The following is a 26,429-nucleotide window of genomic DNA, read 5'->3' on the forward strand; positions in this document are numbered from 1 at the left end:
GTGACACGTGGCTGCTTTTCCAGCCAGGACCCATGAACTGCTCCACCCCAGCACAGTTAAGACCACAGGTTGCTCCCTCCTCCCATCATTTTTAGGCATCCATTTCAAAAGGTTTCCAGTCTAGGTTTCTTGCTTCACCTCCCAGGGCTACTCATCTAGACCCTTGATGGAAGCAGACAGCGCCCCCCCCCCCCCCCCCCCGCCTGTGGGAAGAACACTGTGCTTCCGTTTCCACTCTCCGTGCACTGCTCAGACAGATGCTGGGGAGTGGGGGAGGCCAGCTGGAGACAGTAGCGGTTTGCCTGCCCTGCAGGGAATCTGTCAACAACGGGACAAAGAAATCTGATAAATTTACCTGTTTACAGCTGCCTTGTAGATTGTCTCTAGAAGAACAGGAGTACAGAGCCAGAAGGTCCTCTTGGTAGGGGAGAGAGGACTCTCACTGTAATAGAAAGTGTAAACAGGAAAGGTTCATCCTGGCCTTGGGAAGAGGTGGTCACTTGAAGAGAGAGAGAGCACTGGGGACCCAGCCCTCTGCTTGAGTCTGAGCTCTGATTTTATCCGCTCTCAATGAACTAGGTTCTTCCCGAAAAGAGATCACCAAACACTGGGAATGGCTGGAAAACAACTTGCTTCAGACGCTGTCCATCTTCGACAACGAGGAGGACATCACTACCTTCGTCAAGGGCAAGATACATGTAAGGCCCATGTCCCACTAACAACCAACCCTGCTCCCTTTGTGAAGTGCTAGCGGCCACACACAGTTGTTGCTCCATATCTGTGGGATACAATGAATTCCATGGATTCAACCAACTGTGTGTTGAAAATATTTGGGGAAAAGGATTATAGATTTACTGAACATTGTCAGTCTTTCCTAGGCAATACAGAAGAGCAGAGCATCCCTGCTGTGGTGCGAGTTGTAAGATGAGCTGAAACATGCAGGAAGGTAGACAGGCAAACTATCAACATACATAGATTTATATATCTCTGGGGGTCCTAGAACCAGTGCCCTGCAGACTCCAAGACTTGGCTGTTTTGTCTATCCAGTCACATCTTTAAACAACCTGGTGTAGGTTTTGTTCCCATTTCACAGGATGAAAACTGAGGTCTTCTCTCATTTCTGATGGGTGAAAGGGCCATGGACATGATTGTTGGGATCTTGAATATCCCCAAAGGCCCATGGTTGGTTCTCAGCCTGTGGTCTTATTGGAAGATGCTGGACCCTTTAGGGGGTGGGAACTCATGGAGGGCAGTGAGGTGCATGGAGAGGTGCCCTTGAATGGGGATATTGGGACCCTGGTCCCTTTGGCCACTACAAGGTGGACAGGCCTCTTAGGCCACACACTTTCCACCATGGTATGCTGTGTCATCACAGGCTCAAAGCAACAAGATGCTGCAGCCATGAACTGAAAACTTTGGATCCATCAGACCAAATAAAAATAAGCCTGCTTTCCTTTTTCACTGAGTTGTCAGGCTAACAGAAAGCTGACCCACACACCTGCAGAGCCCCCGCCGTAGCTGACCTCTGGGGTCTGAAGGTTAGCTGGGAGTGTGTATTACTTCTGAAATGCCTTATCCATATGCAGATATGTAATTGCGTTTGCCGGAGCCTTGACCAACAGGGAAAGACATTTGGAAATCTCTTTTTTTCTTGGTGGTTTGTTTGTTTGTTTGTTTGTTTGTTTGTTTGAAACAAGGCCTCTCTGTATAGCCCTGGTTGGTGTGAAAGTCCCTATTTAGACCATGTAGACCAGGCTGACCTTGAACTTAAGGTCAGCCCCCTGCCTGCCCCCTGACAGTACTAGGATTAAAGGTATGTACCACCATGCCCAACTCTCCTGGGTTTTTTTTTTTTTTTTTTTAAAGATTTATTTATTTATTATATGTAAGTACACTGTAGCTGTCTTCAGACACTCCAGAAGAGGGCGCCAGATCTCGTTACGGATGGTTGTGAGCCACCATGTGGTTGCTGGGATTTGAACTCTGGACCTTCGGAAGAGCAGTCGGGTGCTCTTACCCACTGAGCCATCTCACCAGCCCCTCTCCTGGGTTTTTTGAGATACAAGCTTAGATAGTTCAAGTTCATCCTGAACTTACTATGTAGTCAAGGGTAACCTTGAACTCTTGATCCAAGTGCTGGAAACAAGACATGCACCACTATACCCAGACCAAATAAAAAAGTATCTTACAAGTTAAAAGATACATACCTTTTTATGCTGATATTCTTGGGGTGTGCTTTGTGGCGTATTGATAGATGCAGAGTGACTGACATGTGTTACTCCTATGCTCCCTGGAGCCTTGATTACCTCAAACACTGGGAGCAGTGCCTCCCAGACCCGTAGGAGGGAAACGCGTCTCCTTCCTCTGTAGTATGAGAACAACAGTCTTACTTGAGTTTTCCAGTACTTTCTAAGTCCTTATTTTGCTATGTGCATTATCTTCAGGGGAGTTATTAAGTCATGTGTAGTATACTTAATGGAATATTTTATAGCCAAATAATGATTATGAAGCCAAGCATAATAGCACACACCTGTGATCCGAACACTCAGGAGGCAAATAGAAGCTTGTGAGCTCCCGGCCAGCCTGGGCTACATCGAGATTCCCAGGAGGACCCTTGGTGTACAGAGTTTTACTGTGCAGTTTCTTTCAGCAAGCCTTGTGAAGTCACTGTATTGGAACACCATAGACCAGGGCAGATTGGACTGAGTTTCTGAGCTCTTCTTTGCACACACTGGAGTTCAAGGCAGGACCTGGTCGTCTTATAGCTACAGGGAAACAGGCAAAGCCAAGCTGTTCCTCTTCTGTTGGGTAGTAGTAATGAAGCAGCCTTAGCATGTGTCTCCTAAATGCTTGCCCTAACAAACACATCAGAAGAACACTCAAGCTCAGGACGACGACCACACTAGCTTCAAACTCATAGCCATCTGCCTGCCTTGCCTCCTGAGTGCCACCATGCCCAGTTGCCCTAGTATGCTCTTAAAGGCATGTCCCCAATGACAGGATGACCTCCCACTTGGTCCCCCCTCTTACGGGTCCACCACATCAACCCATAATAATGCTGTGACAAGGATGAGGTCTCTCAACCTCTGGGGATCACAAGACAGCCCATGGAAATTAGGAAACATAAAATTGGAGGTGGCTGAGCAGGTAAAACACTCACCTTACAAGCACCAGGACTGAGATTCAAATCCCCAGTACCCATGTAAATGCTGAGTGGCCCGTGGCAGCGCTCTGGAAATCGCAACACCAGAAGGATGGAGCAGCCTAGTGAGGCTAGCCAAACAATGGCTCTGGGCCCAAGTAACAGACCCAGTCTTGATGTGTAAAGTGGGAAGCAATCAGGGAAGGCACGTGGCAGCAGCCTCCTGCCTCCACACATGTGCACACAAGTACACGTTCACACCTGTGAACACACACCAGGAAACACCTGTGTGGATGATAGTTGAAATGCTCTATGTTGGAATTGGCAGCAGCAGTTCACAGAAGGGACCTGTAAATGTTAAGAAAGAAAGGAGGGTGGCAGTAATGTCCCATTTAGTAAGTTAGAAACTCCAGAGAAACCAGGTAATTAGACAAAGGAAGTAGAAATTCTTAGGCAAAAGCTAATATCTTAAGAAAAAACAAGGGATAGAAAGGTAGGCTGGTGGATCCAGAAGCAGATGGGGCCTGAGGCAAGGAGCCTTTAGTAAGGCCACGGAGACGGAAGTGGAAACTGTAGAGCAGGCCTGGTGAAAAGAGGGACAGATGGGCATAACCAGCTGCGGGAGCCATTTTCTGCCCTACCCTCTAATGTGACTTACTTGAGAATGGAAAAGAAAGGAGGCTTAGGCCTTGTGAGAGGAAGCAGCGGGAAAGGCACAACTGTGAGTCCCACAGCCCAAGTTCTGCTCTGAGAACCCACGTAGGGGAGGGAAGAGCCGGCTTGGCTCAGTCGCTCTCACATGCGCATGCACGCACAAACGCATAATCCACCCTGTGATGCTGACAGGTAAGGACACCTAAAGGCTGACAACTGAGGCCATCGGGGAGAGCACCTCCCTGCTCCCTGCCTTTAGGTCTCCCAGGGGCCCCTCAACTGTCAGAGACTGAGCGCTACCAGCCAGAACCTAGGAAAGGCACCTGAAGGGCAGGACCACCTGTGATTCCAGCTCCAGGGAGGCCACCAACCTCTTTTGGCCTTCATGGGCATTGCTTTTACACATACCTTACATTCACACACAAATTTAAAAATACATCTTTAACAAAAGGAAATGTCATAATGAAACCCACTTCTTGTTTTGTTTTGTTTTTCGAGATGGTTTCTCTGTATAGCCCTGGCTGTCCTGGAACTCACTCCGTAGACTAGGCTATGATGAAATCCTTCTGCCTTTAATCCCAAGAGCTGGGATTAAAGGCGTGCACCACCACTGACTGGCCTGAAACCACTCCTTTGTATGCTAATTTAGAAACTTAATCGACCAGACACTATTGCATATGCCAGAAAGATTTTGCTGACAGGACCCTAATATAGCTGTCTCTTGTGAGGCTATGCCAGTGCCTGGCAAATACAGAAGTGGATGCTCACAGTCATCTATTAGATGGAACACAGGGCCCTTAATGAAGGAACTAGAGAAAGTACCCAAGGAGCTAAAGGGATCTGCAACCCTATAGGAGGAACAACAGTATGAACTCACCAGTACTCCCAGAGTTGAGTCTCTAGCTGCATATGCAGCAGAGGATGGCCTAGTCGGCCATCAATGGGAGGAGAGGCCCTTGGTCTTGTGAAGATCATATGCCCCAGTACAGGGGAATGCCAGGGCCAGGAAGCAGGAGTGGGTGGGTTGGGGAACAGGGCAGGGGGAGGGTATAGGGGGCTTTGGGGATAGCATTTGAAATATAAATGAAAATGTCTAAGAAAGGAAGAAAGAAAGAAAGAAAGAAAGTAAGTAAGTAAGTTAATTGAGGGCGAGGAATGTAGCTCTGATGTTAGANTACGTGCTGGCTGTGCATCCTGGTACCATATAAACCACCAGTGTGACAGCGAGTGCCTGTGATCTCAGCATTTGGGAATTAAGAAAAAAGACAAGGTTTGGCTACAGAGAGTTTGAAGTCAGCCTAGGCTATGAGAGACTCCTAGCTCCTCCCTTTTTTTTTGGTTGGGTTTTTGTTTGTTTGTTTGTTTGTTTGTTTTGTTTTGTTTTTTAATTTAAAAAGTCCTAGATTCTGGGTTCCTGGCCTCTGCTCCTTTCTGAGACTGCTCCAATATGCTCAGTGGCCCAAACTGTGTTGTCCCTCTAGGGCATCATTGCAGAAGAGAACAAGAACCTGCAGCCCCAGGGGGACGAGGACCCAGGGAAATTCAAGGAGGCAGAGCTAAAGATGCGGAAGCAGTTCGGCATGCCAGAGGGCGAGAAGCTGGTCAACTACTACTCCTGTAGCTTCTGGAAGGGCCGTGTGCCACGCCAGGGCTGGCTCTACCTGACCGTCAACCACCTGTGCTTCTACTCCTTTCTGCTGGGGAAGGAAGGTGAGGTGGGGCAGAGGGCACCCCTTACCTCGTGCCCAGCTCCCCCACGCCTCAGCCTCCCTGACCTCACTGCTGATCCAAAGCACCCACATTCCTATGCCCCCGTCTCCCTGTGGTGGGAGCACCCAGGCAACACCTGTACCCAGCAGCCCACAGTGGCTTCCACAGTAGCTGAAGCTGCCAGTGTTGTGCACATTGACACATCTTTCTTCAGTAGGTTTTGTAGAGCCTCAGGTACATAGCACTGTCACCTGCTCATGGCCCTTTCCTGTAGAATACCCTGGCCTTGGGAGGCAAGTCACACTCCCAGCATATCTGGCAGCTCCCTCTGCTGCTGTCACCCCAAAAGGAGCTTCCTGTAGCCGGCCCAGGTGGCAGGTATCAACACTAGTTCCTGAGCCCTCCGTACCCTCCTCCTCCTGCCCTTACTGTTTACCTGTCAGACCGCAATGGCCAGTCACCACCTCTGTGGAGGCTGGTATCCTGTTCTGTGCCAGTCCTACCATATTGTGACTCAGTCCATACCCCAGTGGGGCTCCTCACAGCCAGGATCTGAGCTAGGTCTCTGCATATCTGTCCCTTTCAGGCCTTATCCACTCAGGTAAGGCATTCACTGAGGAAGGTTAGGCTTGGAGCAGCAGTGAACCCGACGAGCTGTACCTCTTTGTGGATCTCTTGTCCTAGTGTGACTAGGCTCAGACGTGGAGGGGTGGAAGGAAGCGGTATCCTTAGGGAGCTTCTGAGAGCAAGTGGTGGGTCTCTCCTTGCCGGCTTGTAATGGATGGTGTGTTTGTCCCTGTGGTTATCAGTGAGCCTGGTGGTACAGTGGGTGGACGTCACACGCCTGGAGAAGAATGCCACTTTACTCTTCCCCGAGAGCATCCGTGTGGACACACGGGACCAGGAGCTGTTTTTCTCCATGTTCCTAAACATTGGTGAGACCTTCAAGCTTATGGAGCAGCTGGCCAACCTGGCCATGCGGCAACTGCTGGACAGCGAGGGCTTCCTGGAGGACAAGGCCCTACCCAGGCCTATCCGGCCACATAAGAACATCTCAGCTCTAAAGCGGTACGCCAACCTCCCGAGGAGTGGGGAGGTCCCACAGCAGTGAGAATGGTCACTTTGGGGCTGGGTCCACAAACCCTGCCAGGTGTCCAGCGCGTGCCCTCACAAGCCCACTACCTGGGAAGGAAGCCAGCAATTAGACAACCATGACAGTATTGTGTAGGGAGAGCCACATATAAGGAGGGAGTCTTACCATCTCTTGGTCTCACATCAGGGTGCTGAGTGACAGAGAAGTCCCTCATTAAGAAGCAGTGGCCAGGTTGCAGGCCCACCGTGCACCTTCTAAATCAGGATGTTGTGCAACACTCTCTTGATGGGAGTGTGACCGTGCAGAAAGATAAGCAGCAGTGCTTGGCAGGCAGTGTTCAAAGCTGTACGTCTGGGTACATGTTCAGGCTCTGGTTAGGGTGCCAGCAGCGCAGGGCAGATGAGAAGCTGTCCTGGGAGCTAGGAAGATCCGTCTCTGGTCATAGACCCAGAACAGGAATGATCAGGCTGCAACCCACAGAGAGCAGACTGCATTTCTCTGCAAGAACCAGCATACAATTTGATTTAGCTCGACTGCTCCCTGCTGGGGCGTCTTGTCTGGGTTTCAAGGTGGTGTTAGCTCTTCCCTGTGTGGGGAAGAAGCTCGGGGCCCATGTCATGCTGGCCCTGAGCCAGGCAGGACACAAGCAGCTCCAAGGACTGCCTGTCCTTCAGTACCAAGTGGCAGAGCCTCTGGATGGCCTTTCAAAGCATCCAGCCTCAAGGGAACATTATGTTCTGTCCCTCCCTAATGCTTGGTGTATAAAAACCATATCTTTTCTTGAGCTCCAGTTCCCAGGCATGAGTTGCTCAGTGGAAGACCCCAAGGATCTGGGATCTAGTGAGGAAACAGAAAATTCTTGCCTTACCCTGAATTTCCACTTTGTTTCCTCAGAGACCTAGATGCCCGAGCCAAGAATGAGTGCTACAGGGCCACGTTCCGGCTGCCCAAAGACGAGCGGCTGGATGGCCACACAGGCTGCACCCTATGGACGCCATTTAACAAGCTACACATCCCCGGCCAGATGTTCATCTCCAATAACTACATCTGCTTTGCCAGCAAGGAGGAAGATGCCTGCCGCCTCATCATACCCCTGAGGGAGGTGAGCATCTCTGCTCTAGCTGCTCTTGGGGCAGAACTCTACAGCTGCTTAGTATGGAAGCTGGCCAGTCCTCCACACCACAGCCAGGTGGTTCCAGGCCTTCTTACTCAGGAGAGCTCCATGATTGGCCTTTAGGTCTCACTCCCAGACATGTCCTTCATGCCTTTCCTTGGCTAAGTGACAGTCCGACATCCATTGCCCAGGTAGACCTGGAGTCATCCTTGGTCTTAGCTGCTTCTTGGTTAGCTGCATCATCCTAATCAGAGATGTCCTGACAGGAGTCTGTCCCTTCCTCTCCACAGCCACCAGACAGGACACCACTGTCTTCAGGCCTCCTCAGGAAAGTTCCAACCACATCTAACCCATTAGGGACACATGCCCCAGTGCAGCCAGCAGAACTGAAGGTGGCAGGCAGAGTGTGGGGCCTAGGATCTTCTCTCTGTGCATCATCTCCTCCCTGTGTGCAGGAAACCCCCACTGCCTCTTGAGATCTCTTGAGACCATCAGTACACCATCTGACCACCTGAGGCTTCCACACACCAACCATGCACATGACCACATGTACAATCATTCACATATATGCATGCACACACACACACACACACACACACATCATTTATACGACACAGACCTGTTCCTACATATACACATGCATCCACTACACATTCACATATGTACTCTATACATACCTTCACACATCTAAATACCCATATCCACATATGTCCCATAGGTGTGCAAACACCTATGTATGCAGGTGTATACACCCATATGTTTATTCATCACACATAAATTCACCCCACTTAGATAAAGATACATCCAGCCCTGCCCAGTCTGCTCCAGCGCCTACAAATGCCTCCATTCAGTCTCATGCACACCTCAGAGCGGTTTTTATGCCCTCCGTCCTGTCTCTTGCCCAGGTAAGGCCAGGTCACAGATCAGTTCTTCAGTAACAAATAGTCAATGACTTCCTGGGCTTCCTTGTTGCCAACTCTCACCCCTCATAACTAGGCCTAGCCTGATGCCCATTGTTTGTCCCCTGCTGGAGCTGGGGCGATGTCACTCTTCCCACATGTTGCAAATGGAGCCAAGCTTTGGGAGGAGCTGCCTCAAACAGTTCCCTGGGGACAGAAGCCTTGGATGCCTTGCAGTTGAAGGGCTACTCACATGGTGTAGAGGACACATGACATAGACGGGTCATATTTTGAAAAGTCAGCAGGAGCAGCTGGATTTACACTTTACATCATCTTCCCAGAGCCTGCCCAAGGCCACTGCACACCCTCACCCCTGCATGACACACATGTGCAGCTCACACACAAGTGGCAGGACATCAGTCCAGCTGGGCCACTCAGTGCTTCACTGCCTTGTGCCCATGAGAGCCCACACCCAGCTCTATCTACATCCTAAATAAGATGCAAACACCCCAAAGCATTCTTTTGCCCCCTCAGGTGACCATTGTTGAAAAAGCCGACAGCTCCAGCGTCCTCCCCAGCCCTCTGTCTATCAGCACCAAGAGTAAAATGACCTTCCTGTTTGCCAACCTGAAAGACCGTGACTTCCTGGTTCAGAGGATCTCTGACTTCCTCCAGAAAACACCGTCCAAGCAGACGGGCAGCAGCGTTGGGGGAACAAAGGCCAGTGTTTCAGACCCAGCCCCAGAGGTGAGGAAGCCACTTAGGAACAGAAGGGGGTGGGCAAGACTAGATAAAGAGCCTCCAGGTGCAGCCATCTGCTACTGCTGAACCTGACCCCGTGGCGCATGCTGGAGGGTGACGCATGGCCTAGGATACAGACCAGGGGTGCACCTGAGCATCTTGTAGAGCACAGAACAGTCCTACTACAAAGAATTACTGAGTCAAATACAGTGACATGTCTCTGTGATTCTAACACTTGACAGTCTGAGATAGGGCAGTTACAGGTTCAAGGCCAGCTCAGAGAACTGGTAAGACCCTGTCTGGAAAACCAAGGGCTAGGGATAGAGCATGCACACAGCCCTGGCTTCCATTCCTGTTATCACTAAAAAGGAAGGAAGGGACATGATAGTGACACTGCCCACCTTCACCAGGCCCAATGTCTCAATGACAGGCCTAGAATTATCATCAGGCATTCTGTCCAGAACACTGGTCATTGCCTAATCCAGCATGTTACTTTATTTCTGTTGGATACAGCTGTCTATCCAAGGACCAAGAATAGAACAACAACCAGGCTAGATAAAACACATGCTCTTATGATTAGCATGGCCATGGATTAGTGATCCCAGAACCAGGAAGGCAGACACAAGGGAATCCCTACAAGTTCAAGGATAGCTTGAAATATATAGCAAGTTCCAGAACAGCCATGACTACATAGGGAGACCCTGTCTCAAAAAGCAAAAATGAAGGGGACTGAAGAGATGCTGTGTCATTAAGAGCTCTTCTGGTTCCCAGCACCCCTCAGGCAGCTCACAGCCACCTGTAACCCCAGCTCCAGGCACCCACAGTGCATGTCTACACCTTAAATAAAAACTAAATTTAAAAATACTTTAAAAGGCCCAAAACCAAAAACCTCATATGCTTGTGGACTTTGTTATATTCTAGGATTATTGATTGAAAAAAACAAACAAACAAACAAACAAACAAAAACGGGATCCCTTGAAATTCTGTAAGAATTTGAGGGTGTATTTTCTGTTTCTAAAAGAAACTCTCAGGGCTGTGAGATGCCTCAGCAGTTAAAGTGCTTGCTACTAAGCCTGGTGACTGTAGTTTGGTCCCTTGAGTCCACATGGTGGAAGGAGAGAACTGCCGCCCATAGGTTGTCCTCTGACCTGCATACAAGTGCTATGGCACTGCACACACACACTAAGTGTGGACCCCACCTCCCGCATGCTTACTGCAGCAGGACATGACCATGAGAAGACCTGGGCAGCACCAGGAGGGAGAGCCAGATGCTTGTGAAAGTCACTCACTGGTTCTCATAGGTGGCTTTGGTTTCAGCCAGCCAGAGAGGAAATGCAGACTGGGCCCTATCTGCAGCCTTGTACTTGGCCCCGCTGACCCCTGGGCAGCTCCTTTAGGCACTTTCCCCTCCTGTTCTATTTTCTAGTCTCTCCCAACTCCTCAGGAGGCATCGGAGCCACCCGCCAACCCATCCTCTCCCCTCAGCAGCCCTCCAAGTTTCAGTACGCAGGAAATTCCTACTACTTCCCAGGGCCTGCTCAAAGTCTTCCAGAAGAACTCACCCATGGAGGACCTTGGCGCCAAAGGGGTAAGGCCTGAGCACTCTCACTTCAGCTCATGCCTGAGTTGAGACCTCAGGAGGAAGGCTGGAGCCACCTCTGGGCTGGGCCTTTGTGGCCAGCACCATCCCTCATGGCTTTGTCAGGGTGTATGTGCCCCTTGATCTGCACTGGGCAGTGTCAGGTGGACCCGGCCAAGGATTAGGGACAAACACCCTGCCTGGCCTGTGTTGGGGGTGCCCGGGGCCTCTAACGGGAAGGGCCATCTACTGCTGAAAAGCTTGGGGGCCAGGATAAGCCCTCAACTCCTTTATAGTCATGGCTCTGAACCCCGAGCTTTGTATCCTCATTCTACGGGTGATTTCCACAGCAGACTACTAGCCTTGCCCAGAGAGGTGGAAGGCCTGCCCACCAAGGCCCCGCCACCAAGACTCTCCTCAGCTTCCCACTCCATGTTCCCTCTCTCAGGCCAAGGAGAAGATGAAGGAGGAATCCTGGAACATCCACTTCTTTGAGTACGGGCGTGGCATGTGCATGTACCGAACAGCCAAAACCCGGGAGCTGGTCCTGAAAGGCATCCCTGAGAGCCTCCGAGGGGAGCTTTGGCTCCTCTTCTCTGGTGAGTGGCCCCATTGCCCCCAGCCTTGGATTGGCCAGCCTTAGCCCTCCCTCAAAGTTTTCTGTGTCTGATGCCCTGAGTGAGCATGTCCTGACCTTTCCCGAGGCCTTGGGTTCTATCCCTAGTACCAAAAGGAAACTCACCTCAGGTGAGTTCCTCTGGTCCCTGAGCCAGCCTCCTGCAGTCAGCCAGGTGGAGGAAGAGCTGCCAGATTTCTCAGAGAACTGGGAGTAAGGACTACAGCTACAGGGCCCAGAACAGCAGATGCCAGCCCGGGTGTTGTCAGTGGGTGTCAGCACTATCAGAGGCAGGAAGATCCCCTTAAAGGCTGTGTTCCTTGGGACACGCTCTGACAGCATTCATACCTTTGGCCACTTGGAGCATTTCAAGAGACAGGCCTTCTGAATTTCTCCGAGGAGTCACCAGGGAAACTCGGCCTCACACCTTGTAACTGAGTGCAAAGTTCTCTCTCCTCCATGGGCTATCTGTGTCTCCAGTCAGCCCTATCCCTGTTGCCCAAGTCCCAGGAGGAAGAAGAGAAAGACAGCTCCCACCTGTGTCTCCCCAGGGGCCTGGAACGAGATGGTGACCCATCCCGGCTACTACGCTGAGCTAGTGGAGAAGTCCCTGGGGAAGTACAGCTTGGCCACCGAGGAGATAGAGCGGGACCTCCATCGCTCCATGCCCGAGCACCCTGCTTTCCAGAATGAGCTCGGGATCGCTGCGCTCCGGCGGGTGCTGACTGCCTATGCCTTCCGAAACCCTACTATTGGCTACTGCCAGGTAAGGGACCTTAGCAGGGGCCCTGCGAGAATCATGTACCGTAGCCTCCCAGGGGCAGGTGCTGGGAGCCTATACACTCGGTCCTGTCCATATCCAGGAGGAAGAACCTAACCTCCCACAAGATGTAACTTAGCCAAGTGCCTGTAATCCTTACACTTGGGGGGCTGAGGCAGGAGGATTGCTGCAAGTTCAAGGTTTCCAGACCTTGTCTCAAAAACAGACCTGGTGCCTAGACTCTGGGCACCTGGGAAATCCAGGCAGGAGGATCAGGTCACCAAAGCCACACAGAGAGTTTTGAGGCCAGTTTGAGCGGCACAAAACCTTGGTTTTTGCTTGCCAGTTTGTTTTTAAAGGGGCTGTAGAGATGGCTTAAGGTTAAGAGTGCGCTGCTCTTCTAGAGGACCCGAGTTCAATTCCCAGCACCCGCATCCGACAGCCTATAACAACAGCTCCAGGACATTTGATGTCTTTGGCCTCCGAAGGCACTGTGCTCGCAAGCACACCCGCACATGGACACCCACACACATAATCTTTAAACAAGAGTGAGATAATGGTGACTGTTCCCCTCAGCCCAGTGCCAAAGTTGTCATCTGTGTGTTCCTTGTCTGAGACTGGACAGAGCTTTCTATTTCTGTATATATAGTAAAGCATACATAATATAAAATTTATCATTTTATTCTCTCTTAAGTGTGTGGCTCAGTGGCGTTAAGTACATACACACTGTTAGGTAGCCATCTCCCCACACAAAGGCTGTACTAGCAAACACACACCACTCCTCAGTCCCACTGTCTTAACTCCCCTGTACCATTCTCCGTTTGTCTCTGGATCTGATCGTTCAGTGTTATCTCATGTGAGTGTAATTGTACTGAATGAAAGCGGGGACAGGACTGTTCCTGTGTACGGAGGAGGGTGTTTACTGTAGACAGGGGGAGAGCACAGCCAGAGGCGTCTGGAAGGGCCCAGCCTGACCTGGGCCAGCAGAATAAGCCTGGCCGTGAGAGGAGAGAGCCAGGGAAGACTGAGAAAGGAAGGGGAGGGAGGGAGCAAAGAGAGGAGCTGAGAGGATGGAGAGACACTGCCAAGCCAAATGGCTGAGGTGGGGTCAGAAGCTTCGGGAAGGGAAGGAAGGGAAGCCCAGCCCCTTGGCTGGAGAGGTTCAGTGCATGGGTGGGGCAAGAAATGCTGAGAAAAGCCACAGATGCTGAGTGAGACTTGACCCGGCGTCCCTTGAGACCATCATTTATCCTTTTGCATCTGGCTGTTTACCTACTGTCCCCAAGAGCCATCACATTTCAGCAAGAATCAGAATTCTCTATTTTTAAAGCTGGATGTTATTCCGCTGTAGCTGTATATGATTTCTCTCCCCGGCTCTTGATGGACACCTGGGTCACTTGACCACTGGACTGTTGCACCTCAGGCTGCTGTGAAGCTCAGTGCATGAGTGTCTCTGCCTTCAGGCCACTGGCTGTGACCCCAGAGGTCAGATTGCTGCATGGCGATCTGTGCGCCTTCTAGGACACTTCCTCATTCCCACAGCAGCTGTTGCCTCTGCTTTGTCACCAGTTGGTCACAAGGGTCCTGTTCCTCTTAACGCTTGCTGGTTTTATACACACAGGAGTGGTAGACTATCTCACTAAGATTTCGATTTACGTTTCTGGTGGCTTTTGTCTGTGAATCTAGTAGACTTTTCCTAGCCACGTCAAAGGGTTTTCTGTCAGCCTTAGCTTGTCTCTGGATTTCAAGGAAACTGGCTTCCTAAAACGTAGTTGTTGTAAGACCAGTGTTCTGCATCACGCTACCAATTCATAGAGGCCAGCAGATTGGCTTGAAATAACTTTTTAAAATAACTTGCCCCCTTTTATGCTTCTCTTTGTTACCAGCTAATGTTGTGTAAACCCTCTTCCCCCGCTGCAGGGCCCTGGCTACACACCCACACATCAGCTTGACCCAGCCCACTAAGTGGAAGTGTTGGCTGATGTCTTGTCTCTGTTTTCTTAATGCCTTCTGACCCACTTTTACCGAGCTGTCTGTCTGTCTCTGTCTCATTGATTTCTTGCAAATCGGCTTATTGGCAGATTTCCCAGGCTTGGTCAGGGGCTGTTTCTTGTTGCTGGGTGCTGGACCTCTCTGAAGGGGCAGGCCATTTTGCTCTGTGGCCAGCAGAGTGAGACAGACACACTGAGACACACTTGTACTGTCTCTTCCTGGCAGGCAATGAACATCGTGACTTCCGTGCTCCTGCTCTACGGCAGTGAGGAGGAAGCCTTCTGGCTGCTGGTGGCCCTGTGTGAGCGCATGCTGCCCGACTACTACAACACCAGGGTAGTGGGTGAGTGTCCATAGGTATTCCAGGAGCTCAGAAGCTCCACGCCGGTGTGGCTGACCTTCCCCTGGCCACTCCACCCTAAGCAGTTCCCACTGAGGCTTCCCTGCACCTCACGGCCACCATGCAGGCTCCCACCTTACAGACTAGAAGCTAAAAAAGGATCTTGCCAGAAATGAAAGAAGCACAGACAACCAGCCCTCTGCCTCCAGGGTCCAGCTCCCACCTAGACCTTGTGAGGTCGTTCCCAGGATGACTGGACTGAGTCAGAGGACATCTCATATTCAGTGGGTTTTAAAAGCCATCTAGAGCCCAAATCTCCATCCATGTTTCCTAGGTCTCTTTGCCTCAGACATTTCAAGTTCCAGAACTAGAGCATGTAGTCTACCCGTGTCCCGGTCAGTGGTCCAGTTCTACTCTCAGGCACTCATATCCAGTAAAACCCATGTCGTCAAAAGGAAATGGCTTACAGACTGTCTCAGCACATCTGTGTTTAGCTCTCAGCTGTCCTCTGCTGTTTGGTGTCCAGGGTCACCACTCGTGGGGGCCTTCAGCTTTGTATATGTTCAGAGCATTGGGAGAGGGGAGGGAAGCCACTGCTTACTTCTGTTGTTTCTAGGGGGTAAAGTCAACATTTCCCAAAAGTCAGACATCTGTAGCCATAGGCTCTATGTCCATGGATTCAGCCAAGCACTGAACAGAAATGCTCAGAAGAAATTCCATCTGTACTGAACACACCCAGATTTGTCCCCTTGTTCTTCTCCAGATAGGGTATAATAGCTGTATGGCTTTTCGTAGCATTACACCATAGTAGGTATTATGAGTCATCCAGAAGTAACTTACAGTATACCACAGTGTGTGCCTAGGCTCCCTGACGCTACTATATACCCCTGTGTGTATCCTCATGGGTGCCAAGGGACCACTGTGCATTGAGCAAGTGTTCCTTTTCACACAATGGCGTGGAAGCTATAGAAAGAATGATTGCAAAGTAATGTGTTTCTTTCTGTTTTCTGCATATGCACACCTCTCAGGGCCTCACTATAAGCTGAGATGGCAGGGTTGAGTTTGGACAGGAACCACATAGTGTTCCTATACCCCAGGCCCTGGGATTCTACAGGGTGCCTGCTCAGGCCCCTGGAGCGGTGCTCATATTTGGCCTCTTGTCCTCCTCAGGAGCCCTCGTAGACCAGGGCATCTTTGAAGAGCTCACGAGAGATGTCCTGCCCCGGCTCTCAGAGAAGATGCAAGAGCTGGGGGTGATCTCCAGCATCTCGCTGTCCTGGTTCCTGACCCTCTTCCTCAGCGTCATGCCCTTTGAGAGCGCCGTGGTCATTGTCGACTGCTTCTTCTATGAGGGCATCAAGGTGATCCTGCAGGTGGCCCTGGCTGTGCTGGACGCCAACGTGGAGCAGCTGCTGGACTGCAATGACGAGGGCGAGGCCATGACCGTGCTGGGCAGGTGACCATGCTGGGGGCGGCTTCTGCTTCCAGGAAGCTGGCAGAGAGCCCTCCCCTCCCCAGCCCTCAGCCAACATCCTATGCTATGTGCCAAGTACTAGACGAGGTCGAGAGATGAGCCAGGAGCAGGGCACAACTGTACTGGTGGAATTCAAGATGCTGGAAGCAAACAGGAGAGCTGGTGGGCCTGAGTGTACTGAGCTGCAGGCTGCCACTCAGCTGTAGTCGCAGGAACTGACCCCAAGCAGACGTCCAGTGGTGACACTCATGTTCATGTCAGGGGACAGTGGCACAGCAAGACCTCCAACCTCTAGCCAAGGCAGGGAAGCGCTTGTTTCACAAAGCTGGCCTGGTCATCTCCTCCAAGCTCAGTGCCCATCCCCTGACAGAGCAGACCCCACACCAGGCTTGTGGCATGGAACAAATGCCTTGGTGATAATGGAGCCTATCACCAAGCTCACACTTCCCCTGGCTTCTTCAAGCTCGTCCCACCCAGGTTCTCCCAGCACCCCTGCTGTCTCAGTGCACAGCTAAACCTTTCTGGGCCAGGGCCTGCTACAGGTGATCATGTGGGTCTCCACTCTAGTCTCTTTCATACCCCACAGGACTCTGGTCAGATCTGACCCTGCCCCTCCCCTGGGCATGGGGACATCCCCCCTCTCATGGTTTTCCTCTGCACAAAGGAGCTTTCCAAGTCCCAAACCTGGCTTTCAGCTCACTCACTCCCTCACCCTCTTACTTAACCCTGAATCCCTTATAGCCCAACCTGGAACGCTGCGCCTGCCTGTTGAGCCAGCCCAGGGCTGGTGGGACCCTGCAGAATTGGCCAGGTTGTGGTCTGCCTCCTAAATAATATGATTCTTGGTCCTCTGATATTCAAGACACTTAGTTGTGACCATGGTTCTACCTGAGTTTCATGTGTATGTCCTACAGTGGGGTAGGCACCTGACCAGGGTGCCCGCTGGGATGACTGGAACCAGAAAGCCTCTTCTGCCTTGAATGTTAGGCTCATCCTGGAGAGCCTAGGAGGATGGAAAGGCCTGGTTGACCCAAACTAGCCAGCCAAAGCAAGTCCGTGTCCACTGGACATGGAGAAACTGTCCACTGCATGATTCTTGGCCCAGTTCTTGGTAACCTAGTAGAGAGGAAGCACATTGTCCCTAAACTAGGTAGGCTCTGGAATCCACAGGCTCCTAGAAGACAGCCTGACATTCTCAGAGTTAGTGCTCAGGTGTCAGTGGGCAGCAAGATCTGTTCTCTGCTATTACTCTGATGGGAGCTCCCAGCCTAATACAGGCCCCAGTGGACACACTACTACCTTCCTATAGGACTCCCAAGCCTGAACTCTGGCCCAGTACTTGGCTGTGGCTGTGGATCCTTTACTGCTGTCCTTTGATCTTGCAGGTACCTGGACAATGTGGTCAACAAGCAGAGCATTTCTCCACCTATCCCACACCTCCATGCTCTGCTGACCAGTGGAGATGACCCTCCTGTGGAGGTGGACATCTTTGACCTCCTGAGAGTATCCTATGAGGTCAGCTTCCTGCAGGATTAGCCTGGCCAGCCTGTTCCCCAGGGCCTGTGGTTTTGGATGATCACAGGGACTTTACCCTCTGCCTTTGTCTTACTGATTCTCCTTTGGCCTGTAGAAGTTCAGCAGCCTGAGGGCTGACGACATTGAACAGATGCGGTTTAAACAGAGGCTGAAGGTGATCCAGTCCTTGGAAGACACGGCCAAGAGAAGCGTGGTATGATCACTGGTGCAGACAGTGGTAACCTCTGGCAGTGAGGGTCCTCAGGGCTAGCCTTAGTGGATGGCTTTTCCTAGTACCCTCTTCAGCCCCATCCTTCCCTGAGCAGAGTACAGGATCCAATTTGTACCCTATCCCTGCACTGCCTTGGTGTCTGTGTCATGGCCAGGATGCTGTGTGGAAACCCACAGCACAGGTACTAGTGTGGGGAGATAGGAAGAGGCCCTGGTCACTTAGTGGAAATTTTTTCACCGTGCACATCTAAGCCACAGGTCTTCTGGACTAAGTCCTCCTGGGCTGGTTTTGGTGTAAGCTTCACTTCTGTCCTGGACAGTGCCACTCTGCCACTCTGGCTAGCCTGTACCATAAGCCCCTGCCTGAAGCCCTTGTCGTAGGCTGTTCAAGGGATGGACCTTTTGCCATCCCATGCACTGTTTAAATCTGTTCTTGGTCTCTGCCCTCGGCCTCCACATTCTCAACCCTCCCGTCAGGGTTCCAAGGCACTCAGGGCATTTTGCTAATTGAAGTAAAAAGACCTGCCTGGCAAATTATAGAACCCCTTCCAGGTAGCTGGAGCAAAGATGCCATCTATCACCGCATGTCCCTCAGTGGGTCCGTCAGGAGAGAAAGAGCCCATCTAAGCACCCACCCCAGGAAGAGTTCCAGGGAAGGGAACTGCCTGGCAGGTAGTGGTGAAGGGTGAGCACACAGGTTCCCTCTCCTGAGTAGACCCACTCTCGTGTGCTTGGCCACTGGTGACAGCAAAGGGCAGCCACACCCTTGCTGCCCTTTGACACTGTTTTCATGAGAAGTCTCCCAGAACAAGCACTTGTCTGGACTTTGGCAGGAACTTGGGCCCTCCACTACCAACATTTCATCTTTCCTTGTAGGTCCGAGCCATACCAGGGGACATCGGCTTCTCCATTGAAGAGCTGGAGGATCTTTACATGGTGTTTAAGGTGACAGTGAACACAGGGGTGGGTGGAGTTCCACACCTAGTCTGTTAAGTCTGTCCTCAAACAGCAGCTCCTAGTCAGGAAACTCCTTGTCCCCAGTTGCAGTTCCTGTGAACCATGTATGGCAGAATTTAATCTTTCTTGGCAATTAGTGAACAGAGTGTGCACATGAGCACCTCAGGTGTCACTCCTGAAGCCGCTGCTTATAAAGACAGGGTCCCTCATTGCCAAGAGCTTACCAAGTAAGCTAGGCTGGCTGGCCCGTGATCCCCAGCCCCCTGCTTCTGCCTCACAGCGTGTGATTCTAAAGGCACAAGCACCATTGTTGTTTTGTGTTTCGAGACAGGGTTTCTCTATGTAGCTTTTACTGTCCTAGAACTCACTCTGTAGACAGAGTGAGTCTAAAGAGTCACTACAGAGTCTCTGGCCTCTAACTCATAGGGATCCGCCTGCCTCTGCCTCCCAAGTGCTGGGATTAAAGGCGAGCACCACCACTGCTTGGTGTACCTTTTATTTTTTTAGATCTCATGGTTACATGTACTTATGGTGGTGCATGTATAGAAATCAGAGGACAACTTGTGAGTGTGGATTCTCTCCTTTTACTGTGTGTTCCGGGGATCAAACTCATGGCATTCCATTTGGCTGCAAGCATCTTTATTCCCTGAGCTGTGTTGCCAGTCCCACACCCCCAGCTTTTTCATGTTGGTTCTGGGGACCAAAGTTAGGTTCTCATGCTTGCATGACAAGCAGTTTCCTGACTGTACTCTAACAGAGCACTCCTAAATAGCAGGGGGGAAAAAAACCAAAGACAACAACAACAAAAATTCAACCCAACTCACACAGAAGAGGGAACACACCTACTCATTTAACTGGAAAGTTATACAGCTTCAGGCATGGCTGAGTCAGGGTACTGAAACTGGCTGTGACACTCCTCCATCCCTGTTAACCTCTGGGCTGCTTTTCCTGTAGGACTGTCCTGAGCAGCTCCTGGGTCAGGCTCTCAGGGACCCCGGTGGAAACAGAATTTTCTTTCTAAGTAGTTTTAGCAAAAGACACATCAGGCATTGGGATGAGTCAACCTAGGTGCTGTAGCTAAGGGGTGGTTTGGGCTGCAACAACCCAGTGATGATGGATAACCGCTAGCCCAAGGGTGAGTCTGCACACAAAATTCAGGTGCATCAAACGGAGAGGGAAGGGCATGGAGGGGCGTGGGGGCAAAGACGAAAGTCCACACTCCCTCTGTTTGGTTTGGTTTGGTTTGGTGTGGGGTTGGTTTGGGTTGGTTTTGGTGGTGTGGGGTTGGTTAGTTGACTGATGGAGCAAGTGAGTAGTTGGGTGGGTATTTGTTCTGTTTGGTTTGGGGCTGGGTTTTCTCTGCATTGCCCAGACTTGCTTCACACTGAGCTCTGGAGGTCCAGTGATCCTCCTGCCTCAGTTTCTTGAGTACTGAGACTGTGGGTCCACATTGCCAGTTCCTGCAGTCCTTTACAGCTACCTTAGGTTCAGTTGCCGAGGTGGCCACACTGTGTCAGAACAGTCAAGTCCACAAGGCCCTGTTCAGTTCCTCTGCTGTGCACTAGAGTGAGGGATCCCGTGAAAGCTGAGGTACCAGGCCAGAGCTCATTACCCTAAGAATATGGACAGATCAGGGAAGGCACCCTGGTAATCCTGAGAGCCAGGGCCCCAAAAGCCATCTCACCAGACGGTGTCCCCTGCAGGCCAAGCATCTGGCAAGCCAGTACTGGGGTGGTAACCGCTCAGCAGCCGTCCACCGAGACCCCAGCCTGCCCTACCTGGAGCAGTACCGGATCGATGCCAGCCAGTTTCGGGAGCTCTTTGCCAGCCTGACGCCTTGGGCCTGTGGCTCTCACACGCCTGTGTTGGCAGGCCGCATGTTCCGACTCCTGGATCAAAACAAGGACTCACTGATCAACTTCAAGGAGTTTGTGACAGGGATGAGTGAGTGTCTCACCCATCTTTCAAGCACCAGTCAGTGCAGCTGTCCTTCCTGAGGCCAGCAGGGGGCGACCTTGAGCCCTTGCCTATGCCAGACCTCAGCAGACTGTTCTACTGTCCCTCTCCTTGGGGCTCTGGCCCCAAAGAAGGTTAAGCTTTTCCATAGGGTCTTAGGGAAGCAGGAGGCCCAGGGCTCATTTGATCTTTCCTAGAGACCTGGCTAGGGAAGACCCAAGCCTTCCCAGAGTGTGGAGTCTCCATTAGAGCCCACAGGAAGGGTCTGGGGATATGGCCTGCAGTGTGTTCCTGGAGTCTCCTTGCCAAGCATGTCCCTCCCTGACCTTGCTCCACAGGTGGGATGTACCATGGAGACCTCACAGAGAAGCTCAAGGCGCTCTACAAGCTGCACCTGCCCCCAGGTGAGTGACCTCAGACTTCCTGCTGTGGGCCTCTCTGTCCCTAGACTGTCCAGAGCTGGATGTATACCACGGAACTGCCAACACGCCACTGGATGGTTGTGGCCAAGAGGGAGAGAGTTAAGTGGAAGGGAGGCTCCAGGGCCCAGTGGGGGTGAGGGTCTGGGGCTGAAGTTCACCCTGGTGTTCTGAGCACAGGCCCAGGATAGGGAAAGGGCATGAGAGGAGATTCCAGTTGAGCTCCTCAGCCCATCAAGCAGGGCAACATGACCCAGAATCCACATCAGGGCAGGAGGCTATGAAGGAGGTACCAGTGAGACACAGGGTCCTAAACTGTCTGTTCTTAAAGTAATTGTTAACCAAAGGTTCCTGTTTGTCCCAAGACAGCCTGGGACACTGCCTAGGCCACCTGCAGGTTCTGTCACATGTCCTCAGAGGCCCCACTTCCTTCCTCTCAGTAATGGAGCTGTTGTTAGGGTGGGAAGTTTCCTGTGGGCAGCTGGTGTGAGCCAAGCTGAGAGGCTCTATGAAGCTAGCCAGCACATGGCTCCAGCATCCTTCATGTGTGGCCAGAGCTCAGGATAGCCCCTAAAAAGGAGCTTTCCCTTAGCAGGAACCAGATCCAGAAAGATGACAGTGATGGCCCAGGGTACCACGCTTCCTCTGGTGGAACCACCCTAGGTTCCCAATCCTCTTGTCTGGGGCCTCCCCCTGAGTAATTCCCATACAGACTCTGCCTTCAGAGTCGGCCCAGAGTGAGTCTGGGGTTGTAAGGCTGCAACCGCCACTCACCTTGCACCCCATGTCTCACTGTGTGCAGTGTGCTCAGTTCACTAATCAGAGCCCCCAGTGATGGCTCTATGCGTAGAGCTGAAGGGGCTCTTGGAGCACAACTCTCAAGCGAGGCTGCCTTGCAGCTGCTGAGAGCCAAAGGCCTGGGTTGCATCAGAGAACTGGGTTTGTGCCCACCACCCAATGCTTCATCTAGGTACTGGACTGCTTGGGTCCGACCACCCATCTGTGCCTTGCCCTGCTCCCCAAGCCCTACCACATCCCCTCCATACAGCAGGAATGGTAAGGTCACATGGACACACAGCCTTGGGGATCTGAAACCTCAGGTTGCAGTCAGCCACTACCAGCACAAGTAGAGTGTGGGACAGGCTGGGGTATATTAATGTGGTACAGTTGCCACAATATAAAGTAAGATGAGTCAAGCGATGTGTGTGTGTGTGTGTGTGTGTGTGTGTGTGTGCGCAGGAACTCGCGCATAGGCATGTAAAATGTCCCAAAGGAATCCGCTGAGCCAGGTCATCCTGTGTGGGAGGATAGCTAAGTTCACCAGGCCCTGGACAGATGGATTATTTTCTTAACTCAGCACATGTACTGCAACTCCCAAAACAGTTATCAGGGACTTAGCTCAACCATAGAGCAAGTGCTTACCATACAAGATAATCTGGGGTTCAGTCCCCAGCACACACCCCCACATTGCCAAAATCAAGGTAGCAAGTCAAACACATCTGTAACCCCACACTCGGGAGGCTGAGGCAGGAGGGTGCAGCGTTAGAGGCTGTCTGTACTACAGCGTGAGGTCCTGCCTCACCGACAAGTATGTCACCAACTCTACTAAAACTGTCCGGAGTTACAGTGAATGGGGTTCAGCCTGGTGGGACATGATTGGGCGAGGATGGCCTTTTCCTCTTTGACTAGAACTGGAAGTTTTCCCCTGTCCTCACTGTTGCTTCTCTTGGAACACAGCTCTGATCCCAGAGGAAGCGGAGTCAGCCCTGGAGGCCGCCCATTACTTCACAGAGGATAGCTCCTCGGAAGGTGAGCCACTCCTGAGACAGCCAGCACAGCCAGCTGCGCTCTGCAGCTCTCCGTCTTCCCATGGGGCCTGTGTAGGAGCCAGCAGTCCCACTGTGGGCTTCGGGAGCATGCCACCCTGGGGTGCTCCCTGGGAGGGCCCCACACTTCCTGGGCCAGGCTGACCCCTGTAGACATTCTCAACTGTTGTTTCTCTTGCATCTCTGTCTCCCTGGACGTGGGCTTCTCCCTCTGCCCTCTACACATCCTCTGCTGTCCCTTCCAGCATCTCCTCTGGCCTCAGATCTGGATCTTTTCCTGCCCTGGGAGGCTCAAGGTCAGTCCCTAGAGGGCAAGGGTGACCCTTTTGCCTCTGGGCTTCATCTTCCTTTACTCAGAAGCCTGGATGCTTTCATGCCCCAGGGACTCTTCGGAACTTTTTCCTGTGGGGATAAATCCTGAGAACACCCAGAGCCCAAGATGCTTCTGGTGGGGGCAATCTGCTGTAGATGGTCAGTGAGGAGGATGCATGCATGGCACACGAGACACGGAGCAAGCCCAGGGCATCACCTCCCCACCCACATGCAAAAAGCTCACGTTTGTAGGAAAGGAATGCAGAGTGCTGTCATTGTGACTGTGAGACAGGTACGGGATGGAGGAGTGGAGAGATGGTAGATGTTTCCCCTTGGGAAACCTCTTCAAGCCTCACAGGATTTTTTTCATCACAGAAAATACGTATGCAGAGTGCCTGGTGGGACTCAACCTTTGCTGCATGCAATGCTCATTGGGAATGTCTGACACGGTGAAGGCCATTCTGGGCCCTGGGTTTGGCAAGTGAGCTGGTCATGTATGATACAAAACTGACCATAACAGCTGGGAGTGTAGCTCGGTGTTCGAGCACTTGGTTTGCATGTGGGATCCAGGGTTCTGTCGTGAGCGGCTGGGAATGGAATTTGGAGTATGGTGATGCATTCCCCTAATCCCAGTACTCTAAATAGAGGCCAAGGTGGCAAGAGGAACTGGGGCTCAAGGTCAGCCTAGTTTCATGGTGATTTTTTTTTTAAATAAATGGTCTGGAAAGAGGGTTCTGTGGGTAAAGGCACATGCTGCCAACCCTCATGACCAGAATTTGATTTCCAGAATCCACATGGTAGAAGAAGAGAACCATATATACATGCTATATACATATGCCACATACACATGCCATATACACATGCACACAAAACTTCTTAAGCCAGTGTGTAAAAGCTCACACCTTTAGTCTGAGCATTAAGGAGGTAGCAACAGGTGGATCTTATGAATTGAAGGCCAGCCTGGTCTACAAAGAGTTCCAGGCCAACCAGGGCTACATACTGAGATACTGTCTCAAAAAAACAAAACAACAACAACAAGAGTTAATTTATTTAATTAATTTCAAGAATAAGGTCTGGGGATGTAGCTTGATGGTAGCACTCATGTCTAGGTTAGATACAGCCCCAGGTTCTGGTCCAAGTAAATATAAAACAAAAATCAACAACAACAACAAAAAAATCATTTTCCCAGGTGGGTGATATACATCAGAAAGTGACACTGAAGGGACACTAAACAGTGTCCTAAGTCACCACTGTCCTGTGGACAGTGTTGAAGCCTGACTGGAACTTGAACATGACCTTAATGTCAAGAATTAAATTAGAGAGTTTAGAGCGTGGCTCAGTAGTTAAGAGCACTGGCTGTTCTTCCAGAGGACAGCCACATGGCCGTTCACATCATCTGCAACTGCAGTTCCCGCAGGTCTGATGCCTTCTTCTGGCTCCATGGGCACCAGGTATGCACAAGGCATACATATGTACATGCAGGCAAAACACCCATACCAGGAAAATTATTTTTTTTAATGTTTAAAAAAAATACAGGTTGGGCAGTGGTGGCACATGCCTTTAATCCCAGCACTTAGGAGGCAAAGGCGGCGAATTTCTGAGTTTGAGGCCAGCCTGGTCTACAGAGTGAGTTCCAGGACAGCCAGGGCTACACAGAGAAATCCTGTCTTGAAAAACCAAAAAAAAAAAAATATGCCAGGAGTAGTAATGTGCCCTTTTACCATGGCACTTGGGAGGCAGAGGCCAGCATATCTCTGTGACTTTGAAAACAGCTTGGTCTATGTGACAGGTTCACTGAGTTCAGTAAAACATATGTAAAAAAGAAAAGCCAGGCAGTGGTGTCACACACCTTTAGTCCCAGCACTTGGGAGATAGAGGCAGGTGGATTTCTGAGTTTGAGGACAGCCAGGTCTGCACAGAGACACTCTGTCTCGAAAAACAAACAAAAAAAAGAAAAATGAGAAAAAAATAAAGGGAAAAGGAAAGAAAAGGAAGGAAAAGAAAAGAAAAGAAAAGGAAGGAAAAGAGAAGAAAAGAAAAGAAGAGAAAAGAAAATGCAAGTTACAGAAGCCAGTGCACCTTCCATTACACTCAAACTCTGGGCAAACGAGGGTGCCCTAAGCATGTCCCACCTACTCCTAGGAAAGGCCTTGGGTACACAAAGCTGTCCCTGGGCCCACGGAGCCCTGAGACAACAGGGCTGTGCTTGATCCACACTGGGAGCCTGAGCAGGGGAATACCTGTCCTTGCTTTCTACCGGCACCGTCCAGGAGGACGGTCCAGAGCTGGGATCTGCCTGGTGTCATCTCTTGAGGAACCCCAGCAGCCACACTGCCTGAGAAGACCATTGGCTTTTGGAGAACTTGAAGGGCACTTGCTGCCAATCAGTCCCTAGGACCATGGTAGAAAGAAAGACCCGGTTCCCACAGTTGACCTCTGAGCTCCATGTGCTGTGGTGGCACGTGTATTCACACAGATAACTCATTAAGTAATGTAAAGAACAAACAGAAGGTGGTAGGCTGAACACAGAGCCCTACACAGAAACTCCCCTGCTCGTGTGACAGGCTCAGAGAGAAGGGACTCCCTTAAGTTTAACCTTTTTTATGTATATGGGTACACTGTAGCTGAACAGATGGTTGTGAGCCTTCATGTGGTTGTTGAGAATTGAATTTTTAGGACCTCTGCTAGCTCCTGTCAACCCTGCTCGCTCTGGCCCAAAGATTTATTTATTATTATACATAAGTACATTGTAGCTGTCTTCAGACTCCCCAGAAGAGGGCGTCAGATCTCATTACAGGTGGTTATGAATCACCTTGTGTTTGCTGGAATTTGAACTCAGGACCTTCAGAAGAGCAGTCTATGCTCTTACCACTGAGCCATCTTGCCTGCTCAAGTTTGACCTTTCTTTGCAGCAGAATTCATTAGTTGTCATGTTTGTCCTACAATGCATATCATCATTCTGAGGGAGGCAGTGTGTGAGTCTTTTTTCTCTTTTTTTCTTTTTTTTGGTTTTTCAAGACAGGGTTTCTCTGTGTAGCCCTGGCTGTCCTGGAACTCACTTTGTAGACCAGGCTGGCCTCGAACTCAGAAATCCGCCTG

The 26,429-nt window shown here is 51.1% G+C and overlaps 1 protein-coding gene across 2 annotated transcripts in view; it reads left to right on the plus strand.

The window, feature by feature from the left end:
- The window catches only part of Tbc1d9b (TBC1 domain family member 9B), a 39,602-nt gene that overhangs the window by 8,131 nt on the left and 5,042 nt on the right, over positions 1–26,429 (plus strand). The window contains exons 3-19 of one of the 2 annotated variants that reach the window (XM_029483901.1): positions 580–698; positions 5,278–5,506; positions 6,316–6,574; positions 7,494–7,701; positions 9,147–9,359; positions 10,780–10,941; positions 11,381–11,531; positions 12,100–12,314; positions 14,526–14,643; positions 15,811–16,096; positions 17,500–17,629; positions 17,745–17,843; positions 18,737–18,805; positions 20,521–20,761; positions 21,112–21,177; positions 22,930–23,001; positions 23,264–24,297. In XM_029483901.1, coding sequence (XP_029339761.1) covers positions 580–698; positions 5,278–5,506; positions 6,316–6,574; positions 7,494–7,701; positions 9,147–9,359; positions 10,780–10,941; positions 11,381–11,531; positions 12,100–12,314; positions 14,526–14,643; positions 15,811–16,096; positions 17,500–17,629; positions 17,745–17,843; positions 18,737–18,805; positions 20,521–20,761; positions 21,112–21,177; positions 22,930–23,001; positions 23,264–23,439 — 2,813 coding nt within the window. In that variant the 3' untranslated portion in view covers positions 23,440–24,297. Of the gene's footprint in view, positions 1–579; positions 699–5,277; positions 5,507–6,315; positions 6,575–7,493; positions 7,702–9,146; positions 9,360–10,779; positions 10,942–11,380; positions 11,532–12,099; positions 12,315–14,525; positions 14,644–15,810; positions 16,097–17,499; positions 17,630–17,744; positions 17,844–18,736; positions 18,806–20,520; positions 20,762–21,111; positions 21,178–22,929; positions 23,002–23,263; positions 24,298–26,429 lie in introns of those variants that run through there. The other variant, XM_021176680.2, reaches the window with a different exon arrangement.

Source organism: Mus caroli, chromosome 11, assembly GCF_900094665.2.
Source record: "Mus caroli chromosome 11, CAROLI_EIJ_v1.1, whole genome shotgun sequence".
Classification (NCBI taxonomy): domain Eukaryota; kingdom Metazoa; phylum Chordata; class Mammalia; order Rodentia; family Muridae; genus Mus; species Mus caroli.